We start from the raw sequence: 25,885 nt of genomic DNA, 5'->3' as shown, positions 1-25,885 counted from the left end.
TTACCATCAGAAACACATCAAACACAAGCATACTCTGTCAGGTCCTAATATGCTAACTACTTATCTCTGAACCTACCACATGCCAGGATTATCAATCCCAAACACTGCACAGATGCATCAGCAACACTATCTCTTGCACGGAGCTCAGTTACTTTGTTCCTCTGTGTGGTACCACAAGGCTTTGAGCCACGTAAACCTCCAGCAACAGGTGGCAATACAGACAAGCAACCAGTGAGCACTAAGTTCTCAGAGATACTGTCTTTCAGTGAGCTGAGGATGCATCTCACCACCGCAAAGCTTAGCTTTATCCTAGAGACACCTCACAAGAGACAACTTTATCTGTAAGACTATTCAGGGAGGTTGGAGTCCCCATCCCCATGTGCATTTAAGAGAGGCACTAAAGGACTTGGTTTACCGATGGGACTCAGGCTGATGTTCAGACTGCTGATCACAGAGATCTTTGTCAATCTAAATGACTCAGTGGTTCTAAGTTTGGATACAGTTACTCAGCGTAGCCAAGCTAATAACCAGCCACCTGTGCAGTCACCTCTCTGCCTTCCCATTGCTTGTCCGTCGGAAAAATGACATTTAACTGATTGCACAGACAAGCCTGAAGTAACAAAAATCACTGGTTTTCTGTTGGCAGGATGAGTGTGAAGCCACAAACGGAATGAAAATAGATTTTCAGACATACTATAAAATCACATTCTTTGCTTCAAAATACATTGACAGAATAAGATATTCACCAGGTGACTGTAAAGGGCTACAAAGGATATGGCACTAAAGAAAAAACAAAAGGATTTTCAGTACAACGGTTTTGATTGCCTTAGGATGTGTCTCCCTTCCTCCACCTTCTGGTTAGATGCAGAATAGCTTCAAAGAACAAAGAGCTGAGATTTTAATTTTATGCTCCTCATTTCCTCTCCCCTGCCCCCCTCCCATCCCCAAATTTAAATGAAAGACATTTTAACAGTTTTAGCGCTCATTAAACCATTATGTTGAAATATTACAGCTTACACTTTCACAACAAAGGCGCTTGCTACAAATATGCAGCCCATTTAAAGCTGCTTCAGAATGTCCCCAAAGAAGATACTGAAGTGCTTTGCTGGCCTGGTAAACAGGCAAATTTCAAACATCTCCAAAGCAGCAAACTCTGCACTTCCACTTCTCACAAGGAGTTAGGAGGCAAAAAAAGTCATTCAGAGACAGAAAGCATCTTCTTAGTTCCACTGTATTCTTTTACTATTCCTATAGAAACAGGTAAAGATAGACAGTAAAAGCATCCTTCACAGAGAGAAAAGTTACTGCGTTCTAAAATCTTTTCTAACTGCAGAAAGAATAAAAGCAAACTAATAAACAGCAATATTGGAAAAATGGTATTGTTCCTGGGACAATTTAATGTATACATCGTGCAAAACATGCTCACTGCCACATGCAATGTATTCTTTTAAAGAAACACCTCAGAAACTGCACCGCTTCCTGGCTAAATCAGGGAAGATAATGGTGAGGTAGTTCAGCTAACACTCTGCTTTCATATCCCCTAGCAACTAATTATGGAGTGGCACGGTGACCTCGCAGCATGCAAAACTCCCAGCTGCAATCTGAGAGTAGTTCCAGGAGCTGTCACAGGGGAAGGAGGAGGAGCGATAATGAGAGCAGTCACCTAGCACAAACAAGTGCCACTATTATAACCTCACTGAGTAGCTTCATAGGTACCCCTGGACACATCTGAAGATAGTTTCTACCCATGGGCAGAACACTAGCCACAGGAAGAAGTTAGTAGAATGGGTACTGGCATGTGACATCGCAGACAGATACAATCCTCTGCTGCAGCCTTACCCCCAGTCCTGCATGGATCACGTTAGTGGCAGCCACAGACTGCAGCAACAGGAATGGTAAAGCTGAGATGATGGTGCAATTCAGGAGCATATTTCACCAGACACTAAACTCTTCTATCAGAAGCACACCCCTCAGGTGCTGCTCCAAAAGTAAATGAGGGCCACATAATAGGGGAGAAAACAGCACTGCTTTGACAGCAATGCTGTACTGATCCAGGCAGCCTGAAGCAAAACCTCCCCACTTCAGGGAAGGGACAATAAATTGCTGCTGAGTTGGGTAATATACCTGTTATGCCCCATGAGCACCTCTTCCTACACAGGGTATATAAACATCTCAGTTCCCCTCAAAACCTGCACAACAGCTGTGTTCTGCACAAGACAACCACCACAATCCCCCAACCTAACAGCAAGTCCATGTCAGTTCAGGGAAAAAATAAAAATAAAAACAAAACCACTTGAACTCCAGGATTTAGTTACTTTTGTTCAGTTTGTCATACAAAGCTATAGCAGTTTTGTGTTAGGACTACAAAGAGCTGCATCAGAAGCTTTGAGAGAGCTGGACCTGGTTCTGCTCCTCATGGCAGGGACTGACAGCCCCTCCACTGCAAAAGGGGACCTGCAAAGCACTTCCATGGACAGCAGGTTAATAGCAGAAATGTCACCATGAAAACAAGAGCAAGAAGAGCTAACACAGATCATTGTGCCGAGGCTCTGGGTGTACATACAGATCTTAACTGCCTGACCAGCCTCATCAGAGGGCCTCCACCCACACCTTTTTCTCACGACTGAGGAGCTCCATTTAAGCCCAGCAATGGGCCTCTAGTAAACTACATAATATTAAGTAACCTGAACTGCAGATTTGCTCATCTCTGTCTTAGCCACAGCTGTACTCCATGTCTGCCCTCAGACCAACATCAGCCCAGACTCAGCATAAACTGACTTCTTATGGCAACCTCAGCCTTGCCACCATGGGCCTGACTGGCAATTGCAGGACTACATCTGACCCTGATTACCATTACCAGACATAATCCCAAGTCTGACTTTCTAACGTGCACTCCCTGCTTAACCTCGGAGCTGCCTCATTACTTTGAGCTTGTCTGACGGCCTGGTCTCTCAGCAGAAGCTCACTTTGTCCTTAGAGCTGCCCTGCTCACATTCCATGAGTACTGTGGGTCTCAGCACTGACTGGTGAGCTCCTGCTCTGCCAGATGTTATACTGCATTCTGCTTCTGGCTCTTCATCCTCCAAGGAGTATCCAAGTCCACACTGCACCCTACCAAACAGGTCTGAGAACAGGAATCAGGAAAACTTTTATCATTAAAAGACACAAGCTTGTGTCGTCCGCCAATCCAGGGCCCCACAGAAATGATCTCCAGTCTCACACCTCCTTGAGCACAGGTCAGTGTATACAACAGAAAAGTAAATTACTGAAGTTGTCATCAGTTTGTGAATTTCACTCACTTAACTACTTAGTCCATTTAACACATCACAAAAGCACCTTGAAAGAAGTGTCAGTGCTCTCACTCCACAGCCACCTCACTAGTGCACAGCACAGTACTTACAACATGAAGTCCTGTTCCCAGCATGGTTGATCACCTCGCACTGCTACTGTTGTGCTCTTCACATTTTGCACTTTCAGGGTCACATAGGTATTGAATTTATCTGGGGAACAAAAGGCAAAAAGTTATCTTCTACAGTTTACCATTTCATCACACAAGCACAACATTTCAAGGTTTTAAAATCTATACACTGCATCCTAGGGAGACCCAAAACCAAAAGCCCAGGTAGGAAGACTTCAATGAGTTAAGAACTCGAAATGTTGGAGGTGATTTTCACCTTCTATCAAAGTCTGATTCATAAATTTTTAGAGGTTCATAAAAACAGACAACTCAGCAGCTGCAGTAGTCAGGGACAAAAGATGGACTGTAAAATCCTGAAGAACTCTTAACATTGCAAATGACTACCTCCTCAAGTGCAGATGAGAGGAGGAAATGGGACAGGGAGGTGATTGTCCCTCTCTAATCTGCCCTCTCGAGGCCCCATCTGGAGTTCTGTGTTCAGGTCTGGAGCCCCCAGTACAAGAAAGGTGTGGAGCTGTTGGAGAGGGTCCAGAGAAGGGCCACAGAGATGAGCAGAGGTTTGGAGCACCTCCCCTACAAAGACAGGCTGAGGGAGCTGGGCTTGTTCAGCCTGGAGAAGAGGAGGCTGCAAGGAGACCCCACTGCAGCCTTTCAGTATTGATAAAGGGGATTATAAAAAGGAGGGGAATAAACTTTTTACAAGGGTAGACAGTAACAGAACAAGGGGGAATGCTTTTAAGCTCAAGGAGGGAAGGTTTAGACTGGATGTAGGGGAAAGATCTTTACTGTAAGAGTGGTGAAGTGTTGGAACAGGCTGCCCAGAGAGGCAGTGGATGCCCCGTCCCTGGAGGTGTTCAAGGCCAGGTTGGATGGGGGCCCTGGGCAACTGGTTTAGTATTAAATGTGGAGGCTGGTGGCCCTGCTTGTGACAGGGAGGTTGGAACCTGCTGATCCTTGAGGTCCCTCCCAATTCAAGCCACTCTATGATTCTATAAAACAGCACGAAGAAATAGGGCCCATCATGTGGACCATACAGAGCTAAAATAAAAAAGCATGAGGCAGTAGTGCCAATCATGCTGTCTCTTCCTGACCTAACTGCTCTCCTAGTTACTATCTGTTTTCCATCCCTGAGTCCACAAATAAACTTTAAAGACAAGTCGGGGGCAGAAGGAAAATAGTGACTTATGCTGATTGTGATAAAACGGATCTGTGCTGCTTAAACGAGCTGGCCCGGAAGAACGGTGTTATGCTCATTATTTTGATATACTAGGATATGCTCAGATGCTTTGTCTTCTAAATCTGAATTTAAAAAAAACTGGATGAGGCTTCTTTTCTAGTTCCTACTGCCTCTTTGCTAGCAAGACTAGAAGCTGCCAAGCACAGACACACAAGAAGTTTGAATACAAGCATCTGAGAATGAACAGAGTTCCCACCTCATACCTATCTATCAGTTTCGCCAAACCTTGAATAAGACTTAAACTAATTAACTATGAAGCAGTGTGCAACTTTCAATACTTGGATGTTTGCTGTACCCCAGTATATGTTAAATCACAGCTCATTTTAATGCTGCCAAAATTCATACTGCTGTGAGATACTATAGCACACCTCAGCATCTAGCTTCAAATATCCTGACAGGGACCAGAAGCTATAGCTATCTACGTTCTAATTTACTTCCTTCTGGGACACTGGGCTTGTTAGTGAAGCCATACACTCACACACTTGTGTTTAGCTACAGTACAGGACAAATACTTCACAGCTCTGAGTACTGTTCTTGGTTGGAAAAAGGCTAAGGTACATAATGTCCACTTCCACTCTGTATATTCAGCTTTACTTCCCTGGAAAAAACTAGGTTTGTTTACACACACCTATTGACCTGACATGGAATGAGGGCAAGGAGAAAGCAACAGAACATGCACAGAAGTGGGAAGCTTTCAGGTATAACCCAAGAGCTACTACTGAAGAGAATACAGTTGAACAAATACATCATGAATACAGCTGTGCAACTGATTTTGATCTGAGCACTGTTCTAGATGATGTTCCAGAGGCAATAGTCATTCTTTCCTTTAAATATTCCATTAATAATATTTAAAACACTTTTATAGACCTCCTAAATCTGAGTTCTAAGAAGGAAAAAAAAAAAAATGAATTGCTTATTCTTCTGTAAACAGAACACGAAATTTTATTCAACAAACATATTTACCTGCTAAGGATTCCTTGTGTAGCACAGTGAAATGTTTGTTTAGGCTGGAAATGCTGGGTGCCACCAACTATTTATTTTTAACTATACTGTGTGGACACAGAACCTGGCAGATGGTATTTCAATCCCAACCACAGCCATTAAGGACCACTACACAAGTGAATCACTCCTGAGATACCATCCAGCAGCCCCCATCAGGATCAAGGAGTCTTGTCCACCGAAACCAGACAGCCACATACTCACTCTGCCTGGTGGATGTTTTCAGATCTTGTTTTTAACATGCCCAGGAGAAGGGCGAAAGGAAAGGGCAGGATGGAGTAGGAAGAGGAAACCTTCCTTAGAGGAAACCTTTCCTCACCCACAGCCTATGCAGGTCAGGAGAGCAGGTGGGTATTTCTCAATACTATGTCCAGTTTAGGCTTTCTCTTAATTCAGAGACTCTTGAGGTAGCTTTTGTCTCTCATAAAAGAACATGGAGCGGTAAAGAGAAGCAGAGGAAAACCAGAGGCAGCAGTGTGAACAGAACCCACTGCTGCGACACACAAAACTCATCAGAACAAACAGAGCACATCTTACCTGGAGGTCCCTGCAGTTTAGCTTTTTTTACTGTAAAGAGAAAAAAAAAGAAAAAAAAAGAATCTGTTAGTGATTTTGTCCTGTTATAGTTGTATCAAAGGACATCACATTAATTTGAGAACTCTGCACAGCAGAGGCTCAGAAGCCAATGAACTGTACTCTTCTTCAGCTTAACAGACCTGGTAACAGAGCCTCCTCCGTACCCTATTCCACCTTTCAAAAACAAATCATAGGATTACAATTTGGAAAGCAATTGGATGCGGCTTATGCACAGAAATTTTAAAATTAGCTTTTTCTGCTTAGTAAGATGTTATTTCATACAACCTCACAACGTAACAAATATTCCAAAAGAAATACAGAATTCTTTTTAAGCAAAGAATCACTACTCAACGGTGCTGAGCAGACTCAACTAAAACCTGAAATAACCAAACCCAAATAGTACCTCTGGTGCAACATCTGTAAATCAGATTGACCTGCCATGCCAAATAAACAGAAGTCTGCATTCAAAAATCCCTTTTCAGAGCTCACTTCTGTTAATTCAATTCCAGGATGATATTTATTAAAAAAAAAAAAAAAAAAAAAAAGTGGTTAGAACACAAAACAGCACTGGCTGTTCTCACAGTGAATGGAGAAGGTCTATTTTACCAAGGGGAGATTCTGCTTACAGGACTCTTTTGAAAGCTCATATCCTCACCAGTATTGCTAAGCATATGCACTAAGATGAGACACCTTTAAGCATAAGGTAGTTTTCAGGAAGCCCAGCCATTCACAGGCAAGTCCTACACCACTGCTACACTGCACAAGAAGGGCAGCAGAGGGGGAATGATTTTCCTTGGAGATCCTTCACCATTATGGTGCTTCTTTACAGACAAGACAACATTTAAATCAAAGTCCTGTCTGTGACACTTCATGAAAAGTGAGAATAAGTAAATAAACCAAGTCTTCCCAGTCTCTGCAATTGTCCGTGTGCTACGAAAGGCTGGAGAATAAAACAGACTATTGAAATAATAGGAAAGATAAAACACAAGATGGCAGAAAAGGTTTAAAATCATTGGGGGGGGGAGGGAAATACAACAGTAAAACATATGTTAATGTTACATTTCAGTTTTACAGAGAGATTCTTATGGTCCACTCTTCTATCTGATGGGTATTTTCCTGACTAGGTGCACCGTAATATCAGCCACTGATTTAGGATTAGGCATGCCAAGTTAGTGTGAGGTTCAGACAATGCTTTACACAATCCTTGTGAATGGGAACACGCTCACATTCACATAAAGGGAACGTGGCCGTTCTGAACAGCCGTGGATTCGATCTCACCTTTAACATTTGCTTGCAAATCAGAGGGATGCAGACACAGGGAGTGCCTGAGCAGATGGCCAAAAGATTACATCCCCACTAAATCCAGCACATGACTTATCAGCTGGTCACTCATCACTCTACAACAAAATCTACATCCTTACACAGAGGCCAATAACGTGCCATGGACAGGCTGAGGGAGGAGAGGGAAGAATGAAAGGATGTGGTTTCATTAGTGCTCTTAAAAAGAAAAGCAGTGCTGGAAGCAGAGCATTCAGAATCCATTTTCATGATCAGAAGTTTGACAAATAGTTTCCTTTTCCCTGTGAGACATGAGTGCAGCACTAATGTCCTTTTGAGAGTAGGCCATGTAATCTAACTTCTGCAGTAGCTGTTTCCAGCCAAACAGCAGTATTGATTCTTATTTCCATTTCCCTCTCTGCTTTTCTCACCTCTTGCAGGCGCTCAGACTTCAGTGCACAGCAATATGCAGCACTAGGTGCAAAGGTTGCTTAAAAAGGAACGAGACCGCAGCAGAAGGTTAATACTATCCAAGACTGAGTCACCACACCAAATCCACTGCCTGTGCACCCTCACAGCATGCACAGGGAACAGAGGGAATCCTGCTTGGCAGAGAAAGACTGGCAAGACCATGCTCTAGGCCTGGAGGTCTGTTACATTTTCTATCAGCTACACTGAGACTTTGGTAGCAGTTTTGCTGTCTGAACCCTGGATCAACTGCTCTAGCATATGTAAGCATAACAGGGTCAGAAACTCAACAGCTCCTGCACACTTCTTGAAAGCTATTTATAAACCCATCAGAGGTGGGTAAGTGGTGCAATACTGGCACAACTAGCAAGGACTGTTCTGCCCTGAGGATCCTACAGGTACTTTCCCCTCCCCAGGAAATCAAATATTTTCCAAGCACAAACCCTGCACGCACATCCTCACCTCCTTTTTTTTCTTTCCCACTACCTGAATCACAAAAGATGCTCTAAGCTGGAGGGAGCAGAAGCCTTGCAGTGATTTTGACCCATGATTTTCAACTCAGCCATTGTTCTGCATTGAATGTTCCCTATAAAAGCTCCGCAGCACTGTAGGTATGCTGTTAAACGCAACTGCATATGCAATAGCAGAACAGTAGTACTGACTGTGCCATGAAATTCTTCTCATTCCTTCGTGACTCTAAAAAGGAGAGAGCTGGATGAAACAGCAGCTTACTGGTTTCCCAAGCCTGTTGTACCAATTCAGCATGGTGCAGCCACCACGCCATTTCAAGCCTGGGACAGGTTCAAAAAGACATGTTCTGCTGCTCTCTCATACTTTCAGAACAGAACTATGTATAGAAGGAAAAGACTTTCCTGAACAAGTTCAGAGGAAAAATAAAGGCACAGAAGCCCCCAGGAACCCACTGGGGCTCAGCAGCAGCCTCCTTCACAGGCAAGAGCAAGGTCTACTTGAATCCATCCCCTGTACACAGAGAGCTGCTGAGTTAAAGTGGTCATTGCAACCGAGACATTACTTCAACCGTATGGACAGATAAGAGACTTAAGTCACGTTTATTACATTATGCTTTGTCTTTCTGCCAAGGAAAACAAACCACTGGTTTACATAAAACCATTGTTCCGCTGAACGAGTGAGGAGAGTGCTTTACGTACATCCTTCAAGAATGACGTGTTGGAAACACAGTGGGTACCTTTGTGGACCAGCAGATCTAACAGCTGAGATCACATGCACAATCAATAGAGATTAACATTATGCTATGGCTTGATTTGAAGGGAGGGCTGAGCTGACCAGAGTGCTAGGGAGCAGAAGAAAGAACCACCAATACAAAATGCCACTTTACTTGATAACTGGCAGAGAGCAAGGATCCAGCACAGACTTCCTTCAGGACCAGAAAGATTCAGATTGCACCTAAAGTCACTATTTTTCTGACTTAATACTCAAATACTCCAAAAAGCCACCACCTGTTTGACTACAACAGCTTTGGGGAAACCTGGATGGCCTCAGCAGCAAGCCACCTGAACCAATACATTGTTCTCAACTGTAGTCCAGGATAAACGAAGTGGTTGAGCGTTTATTTTTATGGTTATTTTTAAATTATGTTTATTTTTAATAAAAAGACATCAAGAAATAAACACTTTAAAATTACAACTCCTGTCCATATAACAAAGAGCTTTCCTCAGTTTTACCACTCTAACTGCCCACAGGACAACCTGTTTCATCTTTCTCAAGGTCCTGGGAATCACACCAAGCAAGAGGAGGGCAAGCTCCTTTCAGCAACCACCTACACCTAAAAATCAACCGCTTTCATTCTTGGATTCTCTCAGAGGCGAAGGAAAGCTTTTATTCTCTTTCCTGTGGTAGCAAATTGATCTACCCAGGGGATTTTCATTTTGCCAGATGTCTTGACATTGAATCCCTCTTAATTCACATCAATTAGCATTTTCCTGCTCCAGATGATCTGCAAATTCATTACCCTGTCCAGAGATACACAAAGCTACAAGTTTTATTTGATTTACAATACAATTTCCAACAACGCTTCCTAAAAGTCACCCTTTCGGTCCACAGGACAGTGACTTATAGCAGCTGGGACACAAGCAACTCCTTGGAAGGGTTTTCCAGATTCCTCTAGCACACAACATTAATCCTATTTCAACTTCTGAACATTGGAGATAGCAGACCCAGGAAATCACTACATGAAATACACATCCCAGTAAGCATGTAGATAACCAGACTTCAATAGCATTTGTCTGCCCTGTACTAGTTTAACATACAGCAGTGCCTGCAAGCCCACAAACCCACAGGCAGACAGCATTTTCCTTGCCTGCCTCCTTCTGTAGCTTGGACACCTCATGCCTTGAGCCTGACAGATATTTCCAGCGGGGAAGGGACACTGCAACTTCCTCTGCTTCACCCCATCACCTTTTTCTTTGCAGAATTTACACTGCCCTGAGCTCTTCAGTTGTACAGGCAGAACTCTGGTGGGCAAAGTACTGAAATCCATCAAGAAAAAGCAAATTTCATTATACACAGAAACTATATATCATTGTCTTGTCAAAACCTGCACTATTACTGCCATAGCTCATGGACATCAGAGTGGCATAGCACACCAGCACTCTATTTCCTTCTCAAGGATTTGGAGAGATATCAGAACAGCAGGATGGCCTATCTGTGGAAAAAAGAGCAAACAAACATTTAGTATACCATGTTATCAGAACATGCATCTGACTTTGCAGTCCCTTTCCACAAGGGATATTTTACCATCTCTCTCTTTTTTTTCTGGGCTTCTCTCCTTTTTATTTTTAAATAAAACTCAACTCCCGTTAGCAAAAAACTCTTTCATTACAAGGCCCTATTTCCCTAACAGGTATTTCCTCCAAAAGAAGGGTGACAATTCAGTTTACTTTCTACAGTTGTTTAATGCAGTAGGCAGTTAATAAACGTAGGCTTCTAACACTCTCAATGATAGAATTGACTCAGACAGTTGGAGAGACATCTGGATCTTATTTACAGGTTAATCTGTTACCAGATTTGGTTTGACACACTGACTTAACAACACACAGGTTTTCGTGCCCATTAACTGAAGAGTTTTGGATGCACTCTTGCTGGCTGCTCAGCTCAAGAACTCACCTACCTGAAATACTCCTTGAACAGCCTCAACAATCAAAATTCAAGAATACGGAAGGCAATTCTAGAAACTTGTCAAAGAGCAGCAATTTGTATACAAAAATGTACATATATATATGTACATATATATACACACACACACATAATTAGTGCTACAGAGCACATGCTGTGGCAATTGCAATGATGAAGAGTTCTAAGATAAAAATCAAACCAATATCTGAATAAAAATAAATAAATAAGAAGCCAAACAAACAAGAAAAACAATGCTGAGATCAAAAGCATCTTGGTCGAAGGACAGGGAAAATGAAATTAAAATTACGCTTATAATTTTACCCAATAAAACACTAGAGATCTTACCAATAAAACACTTAAAACACTGACACGCTGTTTTGTAAACCATAGCTCAAATAATTACTGCACTGAGCATTAGTACTTAGTGAAACTCCTGCTTTGCAGCAAGGAAGCTGCAAGAGCTGACTTAGAGCTGACCTCAGAATCAGCTTCCTGAAAGTCAGAAGGAAGCATTCTATTGATTTCAGATAAACAGCAGCTGAAAGGAGCTTGATTGTTTCTCCTATCTAGGTAAAAAGCAAATACTCAGGAGCCTTACAGCCACGAAAAACTGGAGACAGATGCTGGGAAGCTGAAAAGAAGGTAGAGGATGCAATCCTTGAACTTTACAACCACAGTAAGGGATCAGGGCTGCTGCTGAATCCAGCATCTCATTACCCATTCCTAAAGGCTGGTCAAAAACCAGCTTTCAGGAGCTCCTCTAACTATACTGGAGACACAGAGCCCCAAAGTTATGCCCAGTTTAAACACTGCTCTCCTGAGAGCCCTTTATGTCATCACTCACTTCTCCAGCCTCTCTGACAATAATCATCATCTCAGTGCAGGCTGACAAAGTAATTCTAGGAAGTGGAGAGATGCTTAGTTAGAAGTGTGCTTTACAATTCCAGATTTTGAGGGGCTACAAGCAGGGTTCAGTCCCTTACTGCTACAGTCCTTGCTCCTCTGGAATGGACACACACACACTGCTTGGCTGAGCAAACCCTCCTAGCTGTGGGCAGACTTAGCATCACCTCTGCTTGGTCTGCATCATTTGTGTTTTCTTCAAGAACAGAGAAAAGACGCACCAAAATTATGTATGTTGTGATTAACAAATCAAGAGATGATGCTTTTCTGTGATGTTTGCTTGGGGTACAGGGAGAAGCAACGGGTGGTGATTGAGAAACGTATTTGAACCTATATGTGCAAGAAACCATATTTTAAACAAGACAGCAATAGAGGGTGTAACCAACACCCCCGATTCTGCAGAAGAACTCAACCTGTAGAGATGTAACGTCCAAACACTAAAGCCAGCTGCCGAAAAGCACAACTCAGAGAAATCCTCTGTCATCTTTTTCTTCCATTCTTGGCCTGCCAACACACATACATACTGCAGAAGATTCCCTGGAGTTTCTGCTCAGCAGCTGCTTTGAACTGAGCAGTGAGGACAGGAACAAAATCTCCTACTCAAAGCAGAGATTATGGAGAGGTTAATCCTCCTGACGCTGGCAACACAGACAGCTCTGTCAGGTGACCTGGTTCCCCAACCAAGAGGTGAACTAAACAGGAATCCAAGCTGCCTCCTCTCTCCGGTATTCCGCTGCAGCTATTATTTTATTTCACTAGTTAACACAAAACAAAACAAAAAAAGCTATGCAAAATACTAGAGATAGTTATTCAGCGTGTGACTCTTCCTTACAAAACACACTGTTAGATCATGCTTTGTATATTTTGCTTTAAGGAGTTCCTTGCAAGTTACAGATTTCCCTTGAACATATCATGGTTTATGATCAGAAAAGACAGCATGCCTCCTCCTGTACCTGCACCTGATTAGGAAAAGGAAAAGAAAAAAACAAAAGAATCCGTCAAGTCTTTCAAAACTTACAGATAAAGATAAATAAAGAGCAAGGAAGAAGGAAGGCCTGCATGTTTTTAGTAGCGTAATTTACTCTTCATTCAAGCTCTGTGAGATTAAGAAATGTGATTTTTTACATCAGTGGAAGTAATGAATTTCACTTCTCTACAGATTAATTTCTTCCAAGACAGAAAGGATGTGCAGCAGCTGCTCAGGCATGTACAGGTAAAGATCACTTGAATGTCTTGGTGGAGTTATTTGGTTAAATGACACCACCTGCTCACAGCCAGGTAACAGCTACAAGAAGACATAAGTATTCCATCTGGTACCAAACAAAGAACGAAAAACAAGAATTACAGATAGAATAACATAACTTGCATTCACTTCCTACAGCTAGAGTGTCATCTGTACAGATTCCTGAATGACTTTTGCTTCTGCGCTTCCTGGTCAGATTTAGATTAAACCAGAAACACCTTGGAAAAGAAGCTGCTGACTAATCATACCAGAAGGGAATGCCATCTAAGGCCTCAGCACCTTCTGGTACTTTCAACTTAAGGAAGCAAGCAATGGACTGAACACAGCTACTTGTCAAGCACAAGTGAACACAAGCCTGACGGAACTGGGACAGAGATAAAAAGAGACAGTAATGTGTATCATCATTCAACTTCTAAAGTTTAACATACTCATTAGAAGAGAAACTCAATGCAATTGTGTGTGGATTCAGTAATGGTTTTTTTTTTTCCTTCTAAAAAAAAAATCCCACCATACTACACCATGCAAGATAAGCTCCCAGGAAAAACAGCACCTGCATTCTCCTGAAGCAAATAATGAGGAAGAATTAGTCTACTTTGAAAAATAGTTTTAATAAAGATGCTAAAATTATCTTATTTCATATTTCTGGTTCACAAAACATTTAAAACATAATAACGAGAAGACAGAAATAAGCTGGCTGCAAGCACGAAAGACAAGCAGAAGAAATCCTAAGGGTATCAGGTAACAAGATTCCCACATTGTGATGAGGGATTTAGCAGAATACTGCCTGTGAAGGAACTCCTTGTAAATCTAACTTAGCTCCTGGCATTCACTGACTGCTCAGACAGCACCAATCCCTGGAGAACAAAGACAAATTGCAAAGGTAGGACAGACAGTCTCATCAACTTCCAGGATTTCTTTTGTTCTTGCTTCAGTCCTTGGGATGTGGATTACTCTTTATATTCCCCTAGAAGAAAGCTGAAAAGGATATTTTAAGTCAAGGTTGTAAAGACAGAATGTGTTTCCCAAAATTCAGCTAGGGTCTGATACCAAAACAAGCACTGGGTTCTACCTCCACCTGGGAGAAGAAGTTGAAAACGCCTGTTCCCCAAGGCAGTACTGCAATACTGGAAGGAACTATGTCTACTGAACACTTTAGCTCTCACCTGCCAACATTTTTGTTTTGATGCTGCAAGTATAGAGAGCTAAACTGTAACCTGGTGTTGCTGTTGACAAGGATTATGCCCAAGATACACAAACCCACGTGGTCTGCATATATTTTGGCCTCCACTAAAATTATACTGAATGCCAAGGAGTATGTCTGGGATTCCCCCAGCACAAACACAATATCTTTGCACTTAGTGTTGTTGAACCTTATTTGCTTCACTTTTTGGGCCCACTTTTCAAGGTTGTCCAGGTCTCTTTGGATAGCACGCCTTCCCTCCGGTGTACCAACTGCACCACTTCACTGAACATCATCAGCAAACTTGCTGAAGATGCAGTCAACTCCACTGTCCAGGTCATTCCCTTTTTCCAGTAGCAGGGACTTCACAGGACAATCACAAGTTCATGGATATGACAGAATGGTTTGGCAACTACATCAGCCTCACCAGGCAGTCTTGGATTTGCTCAGGTCTTACATTGAGTGGGAGGGATTTGGCTCCCCCAGCCACTGTCCAGAGTTGCAGGGATGTGAGAAACACAAGGAACCCTGACTGCCAGCGAAGACTGAGACAAGGAACTCATTTGAAACCCTCAGCCTTCTCCACATCTGTTGAAGCCAGTTCTCCCTTCTCATTTCCCACAGGCGGTACACTCCCCGTTGGTCTGTCACTTCTGACCAATGCACCTGTAGAATCCATTTTTGTTATTTTTCACATCCCTTGCCATATTCAGTTCCATCTGTGCCTTGGCTTTCCTGATCATATTTCTGCACACATTCAAAACCATTCCTAATTTCCAGGTCAGGCTCTATTTAATGACACAGTTTTACCTACTACATCATATGCCGGTGCTATACTCCACCCTACGAGGCTTTCTTTACCCCATGTTTAATTACCTGATGTTTTTCTGGACAGAACTCCTAGATCTCACCTGCACCTGTTGATCAGTTGGAAAACTTCACAACATCCTTGTCTTCTCACCATAGATACTGAAAGGAAGGGAGAATCAGTCATGTTTACTCCAACCCTCTCTATTTAGTCCTACCTGAGCTCATCTTTTCCAAACAGGTTTGACCAGTGCACGGCACAGAACTCATGGAGGATTTACCTATGCCTTTGTACCTCCCTCTCTGCTCAGAATACTTCCCCTAGCAATACTGTCTCACCTTTTCCAATGTGGCACTGAGACAAAAGGACTCCTCAGCACCTCTCCTTTCACTAAGCACTTTGTTTTTCAGAAATTCTTCTCATTTGCCTTTACACTCATAACCCCACTTACTATCAGCTCATTTTCATTATGGCCATCCTTGGGGTCATTTAATCCTTCACACTTATACTTACCTGCTTCCAAATCAACTATGCCATTAGGACTCAGATTTAGAACATGTTTGACATACCTGCATTTCTACTTTCCTTGCCATACCAGAAGTGGAAGACATCTATCTGCTTCTCCTGCTGGCCATTTCAATGCTACTAGCCTCTGTTACAACCAGTTCCCAGGCAACTTTACGTTTCTTCTGCCATTTCCAGATTTCTTCAAAAACAAATGTCAGCTATGGTGATCAGAGAGATGTTTGTTCCATCCACAAACAAGAGGCTGGCTCAGCACAACCCGCCACTTGCAAATCTACACCCAATTTATAACCAATTACTTTCCACGCTGCTTCCATCCATCTATAAAGCTTTTATTACGCCTCTTTAAATTTGATTTTAAAACTCACGTTATCACATCCTCCCCTGCTTTAGAGGTCAAGATGCATCTGTTGCCCACAATCATCCCTTATCTCCTTATCTGTCTGCCCACTTGCAGAAACCACGTATTTTGTTCTCCATTTAGGTGATGTCACTGCTGGCTCATAGCAGTAAGCTTCCACTTACAGACTTCAAGTCTTGTATATTTCAGTACTCTAAGCCAGAGTTCACCTAACTCAAATTCATTGAGGTGTTAAAGTTTAGCTCCCACCTGTTCATCTGCACATCATTTTCAATGGCATCCTCATAAGAAACAACTGGTACAGCTCAGGGATCCCACCTACTGTACCTTCCTTCTGCACCTTGTTCCTGTGCACAGTGGTTTCCTGCCTCTCATTTTTGTGTGTCCAAAGCACCTGATGTTATCTGATTTAATATCCTTTACAGGAGTTCATCCCATCTGCTGAGTCGGAAGCCCCTCCCTTAATCCCTGGACTTCCTGATCCTCAAGATACACCTTCCTTTACAAACTGATTGCTCCAGCTCACACTTCATAGAAGATCTGTGCTTGTACCCTGTACCCTGACACAATGATCAGGTGAATCATCAGCTCTAGGGTCACTTGCTAGGTGGAGCCTTTCTTTGTTATTTGAGATGTTAATATTTGTCCCTGTAGCTTCACAGATTTCCATCCCCTCCTCTGTACTCAAGCTCCTGATTCACCAAAAAGCTTCTCAAGGTGCTTCACAGCTGCTGGTCTAAGTTAAAGTGTGGTCCCTGAAACCAAGTTCAATTATATATCCGGCTCCTCTTCAGCATCCTCTGCACTTCTTAAAGCCTCATGTACAATTAATTGTATTGATCTTGCGGCTTCAGTCGCTGTTTGACAATTAATATGCCTGACAACACAGCTCTCTACCCAGCCATTACCAGCAGCATTTGTCCTCCGGTGTGGAGCAGTTAGTCTGCCACAGTGACAATGCCCAGGAACACTCCTCTCTAAACATATTATGAGATTTTTAGCCACATTTAAATCCTGGACTACATGCAGTAGATCTCTAGTGCTATCGCAGCAAAATCTCTTATCAGCTCTTCCCAAAGTAATTTCAGCCCAGCTGGTTCTCTTTTATCCACACTAATGCAGCTTTGCAATTCTGCATCACTAACACCATGGAATATTGCCAGTCACCTTTGTTCCTCTCTTCCCAGAGCAGGGCATCTCCTCCAGCATCTCCAGGGGAACTACTAATAAAACACTTCTCGCTGTTTACTTTCTATAAATTTAAGTAACTAAACCACTTCTTTCTAAAAATTATGTCATCCTTATTTCCTCCCCAGCACCACCAGCCCTTCCCTGAAAAAATACAATGCGAGCCTCTGTAAGCACACACAGGGTTAACTCCCATATTCACACTTCAGTCACATGCTGCTCCGCTCCAATGGAGCTTGGACACATTTCCATATCTTTGACTGAAGCGGCAGATACACACAGAACGGTAACTACAGACTCAGGTTCACAACACCAGCTTGGTTGCTAGCACCCTGGTAAACCATGCTCCTCATTCTGAGCAAAACAAAACAAAACACTGATGAAAAATACCAGTCTGACAGGTCATGGCATGTCTCGATCTCTTTTCAAGACATGAAAAATATGTGTATGTTTCTGATTACAGCCTGATTAGCAAGAACACAGCAGCCAAGTACTTCCATGCAAGTGATAGGCATTACCTAATCCCCCTTTTTCCAATTTTTACCATACTGAAAGGTTTGACAGGAGGGTGGAATTTCATCACAGCTTATCCAGTCTGAGCAATGACACGTCACCTTCTGCGGTTGTGATGCTACAGCTCAGCAACCCATTCAAGCCCAAAAGCATTCACTTGTTGTGTACAATGGCAAACAACATAAGGCTGCCTAGAACTGCAGCAAATCTTTCAACAAATTTAATTCAGAATCGTATCATTTTCTAAAAGACTCTAGGTTGTTAGACTGAAAAAATACTATGTCCTACAGAGGGTCATATTAGATTACTACAACAATCCATTCTGGCCTTATAACTATAGTGTTTCTAAGCAGTTAATCTCCTCAAAAAATCTGCTATTAAAATGGAGAATACGCAGACTCTACTTGCTTAATTTGATATGTGAAAATCTAATAAAATGTTGCAGACACAGCAAGTTACAACAGGCAGGAAAAGATGGAAGAAAATTACCGTCTCACATCCCTTTCCTCCTTCCCAACATGCTTATGCTACCTGATAAATTCAAGCAACATACAACATGTTTAGGTCCAAATGATAGTTCAGTCTGGCACATATGTGAACTAGAAACGAGACCAGTCTATGAAACATTATTTCAATTTCGGTGGTATTACAATTCCCACATCCAAAAACAAAGGCAGTTTTCTAGAAGATTTTTAATCTACACCAAAGGAAGCGCACCCTTCCAGGAGGCTGCTGAAGAATGACACACACTTGCTTTCAGAAGAAAGCTTGATGGAGAACAGCTCGTGAAATTGGGAAAGTGAACTAAATTGGAACAACACCATTTTCTAAAACGCACAAAGCTGTTAACTCAGATGTCAAATTCCTTCCTCACCCAAACCTGATAAACGTCCTTGGCATCATCTCAGGTAGCGTCTGATACTCCTGCCATTATAGGAAAACAGTCATTAAAAGTTTCCAGGATAGCAGTTTGCAGATCTCCGGTGCACCTGAAGCATATAACACACCGCAGGGACTGCGGCTGCTGGAACAGGAGACTAAATGTGAGTCATCATAGGCACTGGAAGTCTATATACCCTGGATACGTCCCAAGAACAAGTTCTGAGGTTTATGAAAGCCCTCGAGACAAGCAGGTATTCCTAAAGGATTTCCTTCTAGAACCATAAATGTCTCCACATTCATGTATATTTTATATTCATTCCTCCTGAACATCTTCATTGTGATGGCAACCCATACAGAGGCAGTCAGGGAAAAATCACATGAAGGTTTAGAACCACAAGACTCCATTAGCAGCACGTGAGGCTCCAAGCCATGATCCAGCTCCAAAGGCTCACACTCTATGCGCTGAACCATCAGCTACCCAGCTGGAGTGCCTGCACCACAGTGCTGGCTCAAAAGCTTAAAAGAGCAAAGGGTTTTGTGGGCTTAGCTCCAGACACTTTCCTTGTGAGAGGCCTACAAAGACAGTGATGGGTTGGCTATATACTGCAGACTTCACTTAGACAAAAGAGCAACCCAAGATGTCCTTTAACGTATTCATTGTTATTATTTTTTTTTAATGATGCATCTTAAACTGGAAATTATTATGATACTGATATCAGCTGAGAGTACAAGCAGTGGGTGCACCAATGTTCAGAAGTGCTATTCTATAATTCTTGTGTATGAAATAATTATGTCCAGAAGATGCTGGAGTCTCCTTAGAGAAGCATTTGGCTGTAAAGAATTAAAAGGGTTAAGTCACAGGAGCTTTAAGTAATAAGGTTAAAACCAGTATTCCTTAAAGGGACACACTCAAGGCGGGAAGCCAAACTTCTTTTAAAACTCAGCAACAGTTTTAGGCTAGAGATTATCTGGGGCAAGACACCTTCTCTTATCCCTCATCAGACATCCCCTTCCATCCTATTCACTTTCCATTCATAGGGATGTTCAGCTGCAAGGAAGAGGATCCTGGGTCCTAGGTCAGCAGGAAGTTGTTTAAAGACTACACCATGTTTATGCTTCCAAATGATCCATTCCTCACATACAGGCAGGTGAAAATGGAATGAAACAGAATCCCTAACGGTTTTTAATTTGTGCAACCCTTTCCACTAATGACAAAACCTTCATGTACTTAAGCACAGACACTCTGCAAACAACAGGGGTGAGGAATACATACCCAACAACACTTTGATTTAATTTTCCCTCAGTATAGAATTGCAGTAAGCTCAAGGTCTCCAAACACAGGCTTGCACATGGAACACAAGCACCCAACTCCCTTCCACTTCTTCCCAGATCTTAAATTCTCCTGACAAAAGGATGAGCTTTCCAGCACTCGAGAGCAGCATGCTACAGAGAACTAAAACCAAAGCAAGACTCCAGCTGTCAGCATTTCCTTTCATCTGAGATACCCTCACCAAGCTGTCAGAGACAATGCAGAACGGTCATTACCACCCTCAAGTTCCTTGCCACCTCCATCATAACACACTGCTTAAAGAGTTCAACCAATATCAGTCAAAATAATTCTTCAGCTGAGGTCTTTTTTTTCCCCTCTGACTTCATCCCATAACCACAGCAGGTTTCTTGCACTCTGTGCTGCACAAGGAAAAGGCTGGAAATACCTGCAGGCATGTGGTATCTTAAATCTCTGTTAGAAGTGTGATTATTTAATTGAAACCCAAAGCTAATAATGGGAAAAATAACTTGTATGGGTCTTAACAACTCCACTTTGAAGGTCTGGTGAAAAAGGTAGGTATTTCAGCTTTTTGTGATGGGCCAAGTAAACCTCACTTGCATCTTTTAGGGGTTCCACTCTTACTTTTTTTCTGTGTTTTTTTTTTTTTCTTGTTCTTTTTTTAATCTGGGTTAAACTTGAAGCTTTCTTCCTAGCTGTAAAAAAAAAAAAAAGAAAAAGAAAAAAACACTAACAAGTATATTGCTATCCCAGCTCATTCACTCACTTATCGGCAAATGGCAAAGAAGTAACAGGCATCCAATAAACATCTGCCCCAAGCGTGGGGAGAGGCCATGCATCTGTGTGATCAGGTACTTCCCAGCCCATCTGTGAAGTGAGCAGCAACCAAAGTACATAACAAAAACGAGGAAGTTTAGATAGTTAATGTCCAGGCATCAGCAACATTTGCTTTAAAGACATTCAGAAAGACTAGAAAGAAGCAAACTGGAATGCCACAGCCCAGGTGACAGAGCTCATTTATGAGAGGACAAGTACCTTCAGGTCACTGAGCACAGCAGGCCATCCATGAAGACAGCTAGCAATGTGTAAGAAATTAAAGTTCTGAAAAGAGTGACAACTACCCATCAACACTGATTCAGAAAGATTCGCTTTAACTATAACAATACATCATGAACAACTTAACTGAGATGTATAACTGTTTGGTGCGGGGTGTTGTCATAAAAGTGTAAAATGTCATCATATCATGGTTAGCTTCTCAAGGGACAAGTCATTCTCAGTGGGGTTCCCCAAATTCCCTATTAATACCAACACTTTTACTGCTAGACCAACCATTCACCATTTATACAGAGGGCACAGAAGCCAGTGAAGGGACAAACAACAGAAGTGACACAGTGCGTGCTGAGTGTAAGGATGGTCCAAGTCAAAAGTCCCTCCAATATCCTGCTAAGCGCAGAGGGATCTGAACACCCAGGGAGCATCCATCTAACAGGAGCCTGTATTGTGGTGAGCATCTGCCAAGCTTTACATGTCACAGCAGACAAACAAAACTTTATTGCAGCAAAGTCCTTGGCAAAGATGGCCAACGCATACAGAGGAAAGCAAAAAGAAATGGAGCAGATTTCGTTCTCCATTTCAGAACAAGGAGATCAAATCAATTTGCCACTTTTACAGGAACTGCAGCAGCATAAATAAAGGCTGCAAATAAAAAGAGCAAATTGAAACACATTCAGAAAGCGTTCTGGAGTCTGCAGTTCAGCTAACATGAAACAAGAGGAGCAAAGTGCTTTCACACACATCCTCACAGAGAAAACACCAGGTAGGTATCCGCAGGCTTTAATCCACCAAAACAAAAACAAGGGAAGTTCCACACACCCTCACAGCAGTTCCCAATCTGTTTGCAAGTCCATGCAATGAAATCTCCGCATGAAAAAGGAAAAAAGAGTTATTATATACATCACTCTGGTTGGAGCTCTCTTGGAAGAGCAATGAGAACAGCTTTCACTGAGTACGGCAGTAGAAAATTTGGTAACAAGGCATGGAAAAAAATGAAAGGGAGGAAAGTTCCAAAACAAAGTAATAAAAGGATCGTTTGCCACCGTTGCCATCAGACATATGCACTTCACGTGCCTCCAAGTCAAATATTTAAAGTAAGGTCCTAAGTTTAAAAGAAAAAAAAAAAAAAAAAAGAAAAAAGCAGTTTAATTTGCTCAGATTTCACGTGATGCTGTGTAAACTGCAATTAGCTCTCAGGCTGTTACAGTTCATAATGAGGAACTTGGATCATTTTTTTAACTAATAAGTCCACCAGTTTGTTGCATAATAAAACAGAACAATAAGGGAGACTTTAATAAGTTTGACCTGGCAGATCCCAAACTGAAAGAATCAATAGAGAGGATGCCAAGAGAGCAAAATAAAGATGCTATTCAATTTCAGGAAGCACCTCTGCACGCTTCTGTCATCCACTGAAAATCAGTGAGGATTTTCAAGTATCTCTTTGTTGAAACTTTGCAGTAACAGAGTCCAAAGCTGAAAGAGCACAGAAAAACGAACCACCGCCTTTCCATCACAAACCAAACACAGCTTGTCGGTTTTAACCATTCCTGTTACTTAAGAACAGAAGCCAGAACGCTTTACAATTCTCTCTCTAATTAAGCTACCAATTGCACATGTCAGCTCTCCAAAACCCCAAACTTATGACTCAGTACAATTAGGCTCCTGAAAGAGCAAAGATTCCTCATCTTAGCGTTATTGTCCAGATTTATAACACATTTCATTTTATCCCAGCACTACATACACTGGTAGCTTTCTGACTAATTACAGCTGAAGAAAACCAGTCTGCAGTGCCATACAGCAACTTATTCACTAAGCAATATCCTTCTATTAATACCTGCACCTCTGCTACTGCTCTTAGAATCCAAAATCCAGCTCTCGTATTTTCCATTTTTATTTACTCACAAACAGGCAGGCTTTTTGTTTTGTTTTGTCCCCAAACTGAAGCTCTGAAGCTCCTCAGGGTAGCTACATCTCACACAGATACTGCAGATTAGGCCCCAAGACAACAGAAGAACTGTGCCCCAATGGGGTTAAGCCACACAGTAGGTGTGGGGATGACACACTCCACTGCCATTATCCCTGGAAAAGCGAAGAAGTGAAGAGCTTCAGACGCTCAAACAGCGAGCAAGACAGATTGATGTATGACACAGATCAACACAAATTTTACTGCAGTTACCAGATGGATAGCTGGGAAGACAAAGCGACTGAGGATACAGTGTGAGCTGTCACAAAGCAGAGGGGTGGAAAACTAGAACGAAAACTTGGCTGAGTGGTAAGAAGCCGTGCCACTATCTTGAGACACCGAGAGCTGTGGGGTGAGTGAAAGGCTTGGAAGGAGCTGATGACAGAGCACTTGTAACCACATGATGCAGCTTTGGCAGGGTCCTCGCTTGGAATGACCCTTACAAGCTGTGCTGAGATAGCAGATACTCCCATCTGCAAACTGGCAGACAGGAAAGATCAGAAGAAAAAAACATATGAAGATCCAAGGGGAAAAAAAAAAAACCAATAAAAAAGAACAAGACTTCCAAACTAATGGTAGGAGTAGAAGAGCAAACAATGCAAGTGAAAAATTAAACTGCTTCTCTGGGACTACTTTTATTTAATACCTGCTATTTTAACAAATACAATACTAAATGCAAACTAATAAAGAGAACTGTGCCAAGAGAAGATTAGCAGACATAATCCAGACACAGCTGCTCTGGAGTATATGCAATCTCTTCTGGGGTAGAATCAGAATATGAAGAAGTGTGCCGTAAAAGCATCAATTGTATACAATCAAGCATTCTTTTTGCTCCCTCGCTTACATCCTCTGCATCTTTCAAGATTCCTCCTCCAAGAGATTGCCTCGGGTTGCTCCTGGGACAGCCTGGGCTCACTTCTGACACGCTCTGCTCTGCCTGCAGGTGAGCTCACAGTCCTGCTGCACTCAGACTTACTGCCAGGTAACTCTGTAACACACAGCACAAAGCTTCTAAAGAAACACCCGACTTGGACTCTGAGAAGAAGTAGTGAAAGAAACGTATCACCTCAAAGTATCCAAGAAGCTATGAATGGCAGCTGAAAGGCAGAACGCAGATCTACTTGTGTGCACTGTTTTAGATTATCCATTCACTAAAATATCATTAATGCACATAATTCAATGGGGGAGGGGGGGGAATAAAACCCAGTGAATTACAACACGTTCTGACTGCTAGGCTTTTTGTTACACTGCCACTTAACGTTTTTTTTCCACATTTCTGTTATCTGTTAAACTGCAATTCAGAGTCAATTAACAGTGTCCTAATCGCCTACATTTCCTTCACAGGTTTCTGGTTCTGTTTTAATCTCAGGCCTGAAGCATCCAACTCCAGGTCACCATACAAACCTACATATGCACCCCTCTTAATGGAAACAAAAGTGGCTTTTCTTTCAGTAGAGCTCCCTCCTGCTTGCTCCAAAAGTTATTATTTCATCTCCTGGTATCTACTTTGTTTTTCCACCTGCTCCACAGCAGTATATCACCATTTTACATACTGTGGTTCAAATCACAAGCTCATTCTTTTAGCCACAACCATTAAACTGCTGCCAGCATGATCTACCACCACAGCAGGTGGATGTGAAAGACAGCTTTCACAGCAGCTCCCCATCACACACAGCCACAGCTGCCTCAGGTCCCTTTGGATCTTCACACCTGAGCAGAAATAAGGCAATCACAGGAACCAGGCTGCTGAAACACTTTAGTCCCAAAGGCTCTATGGACATAAGAACACCCTGAGGAGGCTGGACCACAATGCAACATACAGAACATTTCTAAGACAAACCTCACACTCACACACGTCTCCTAACTCCTTAAAGAGATCTTCCTTTTTTAATAGCAAGGCTGAAACTCAATTTGAAAACCCTCTCACAAAAGGATTCTGCACACCGATGATACTCTGCTGTTCAGCAGCTGGATGGACCGCTGCTGTCAAATCAAGGGACATCAGCACAAAGAAAAAGCTCAGCTGGGAGCGGCGCACCAGCAACAGTTTGTTGTGTTTGTTTTGTTTTAAATCATATCTGGCAGGGGAGCTGAGAGCATTAAAACAATACTTGTAAGCCGCAGGGCACAGCACGGGGACACCCTGCGACCTGCGGAACACTGACAGCAGCACACGAGTCCTGGCAGATGGTTTCCTTCGGGGATTTTACATCTCTGGCACCAGAGAGCAAGAAGTTGAAACTGAGATAAAGAGCAAGCAACCAGAACTACGGTCCGTACAACATGGGAAGGCGGCTGGGCAGCAGGAACAGGCGATAACGGCGATACAACCTGAAACAAACCCGCACGTCTGAAGCACAAGGTGTTAAAGCTGCCGCAGCTCCCCGCTCAGACACCTGCCCAGCCGAGGAGCCGCGAGGTTCGGCCCAGCCCTCACGGCTTCCCGACACTTCTCCGCCCCACGGAGCGCAGCCGGCAGCGGGCTGGGACGGCGGGGAGGTGCGAATCGCTGACTGAGAACCTTAGAAAGCCACTCACCTCTCACACACAGGAGCGACATGGCGGCTCCGCGCCGCCTCGCCTCAGCCGCGGCCCCTCCAGCCGCCCCCGGCTCTCCTCATGCCGCCCCGCGGCTGCAGGTCGAACGGGAAGGCGTGGCGGCGGAGGCGGCAGCGCGGTGAGCGGAGGAGGAGCCGGACCGCCGCGCCCCAACGGGGGGAGCCACCGGGCGGAGCCACCGGGCGGGACGCTCTCCCCGCCGCCATCCCACCATGGCCACCAGGGGGCGCCGCCGCCGCTGCCCCATCACCACAGCGACGGCCTCCTCTGCGGCCTCCTCCTTCCAGGGT

The 25,885-nt window shown here is 43.1% G+C and overlaps 1 protein-coding gene across 1 annotated transcript in view; it reads right to left on the bottom strand.

Annotated features, from left to right (window-relative positions):
• Window positions 1–25,736, bottom strand: part of UNC13B (unc-13 homolog B) — a 199,008-nt gene extending 173,272 nt beyond the window's left edge. Inside the window, 3 exon segments of the mRNA XM_032441195.1 lie at window positions 3,401–3,500; window positions 6,192–6,221; window positions 25,575–25,736. Of these exon segments, the coding sequence (XP_032297086.1) occupies window positions 3,401–3,500; window positions 6,192–6,221; window positions 25,575–25,596 (152 nt within the window). The 5' untranslated portion in view covers window positions 25,597–25,736.
• Window positions 25,737–25,885: the final 149 nt, after the last annotated feature.

The sequence above is a fragment of the Coturnix japonica genome, chromosome Z, assembly GCF_001577835.2.
Source record: "Coturnix japonica isolate 7356 chromosome Z, Coturnix japonica 2.1, whole genome shotgun sequence".
Taxonomy (NCBI): domain Eukaryota; kingdom Metazoa; phylum Chordata; class Aves; order Galliformes; family Phasianidae; genus Coturnix; species Coturnix japonica.
The sequence above is the reverse complement of the archived record's forward strand: the minus strand, read 5'-3'. Positions and strand labels throughout refer to the sequence as shown.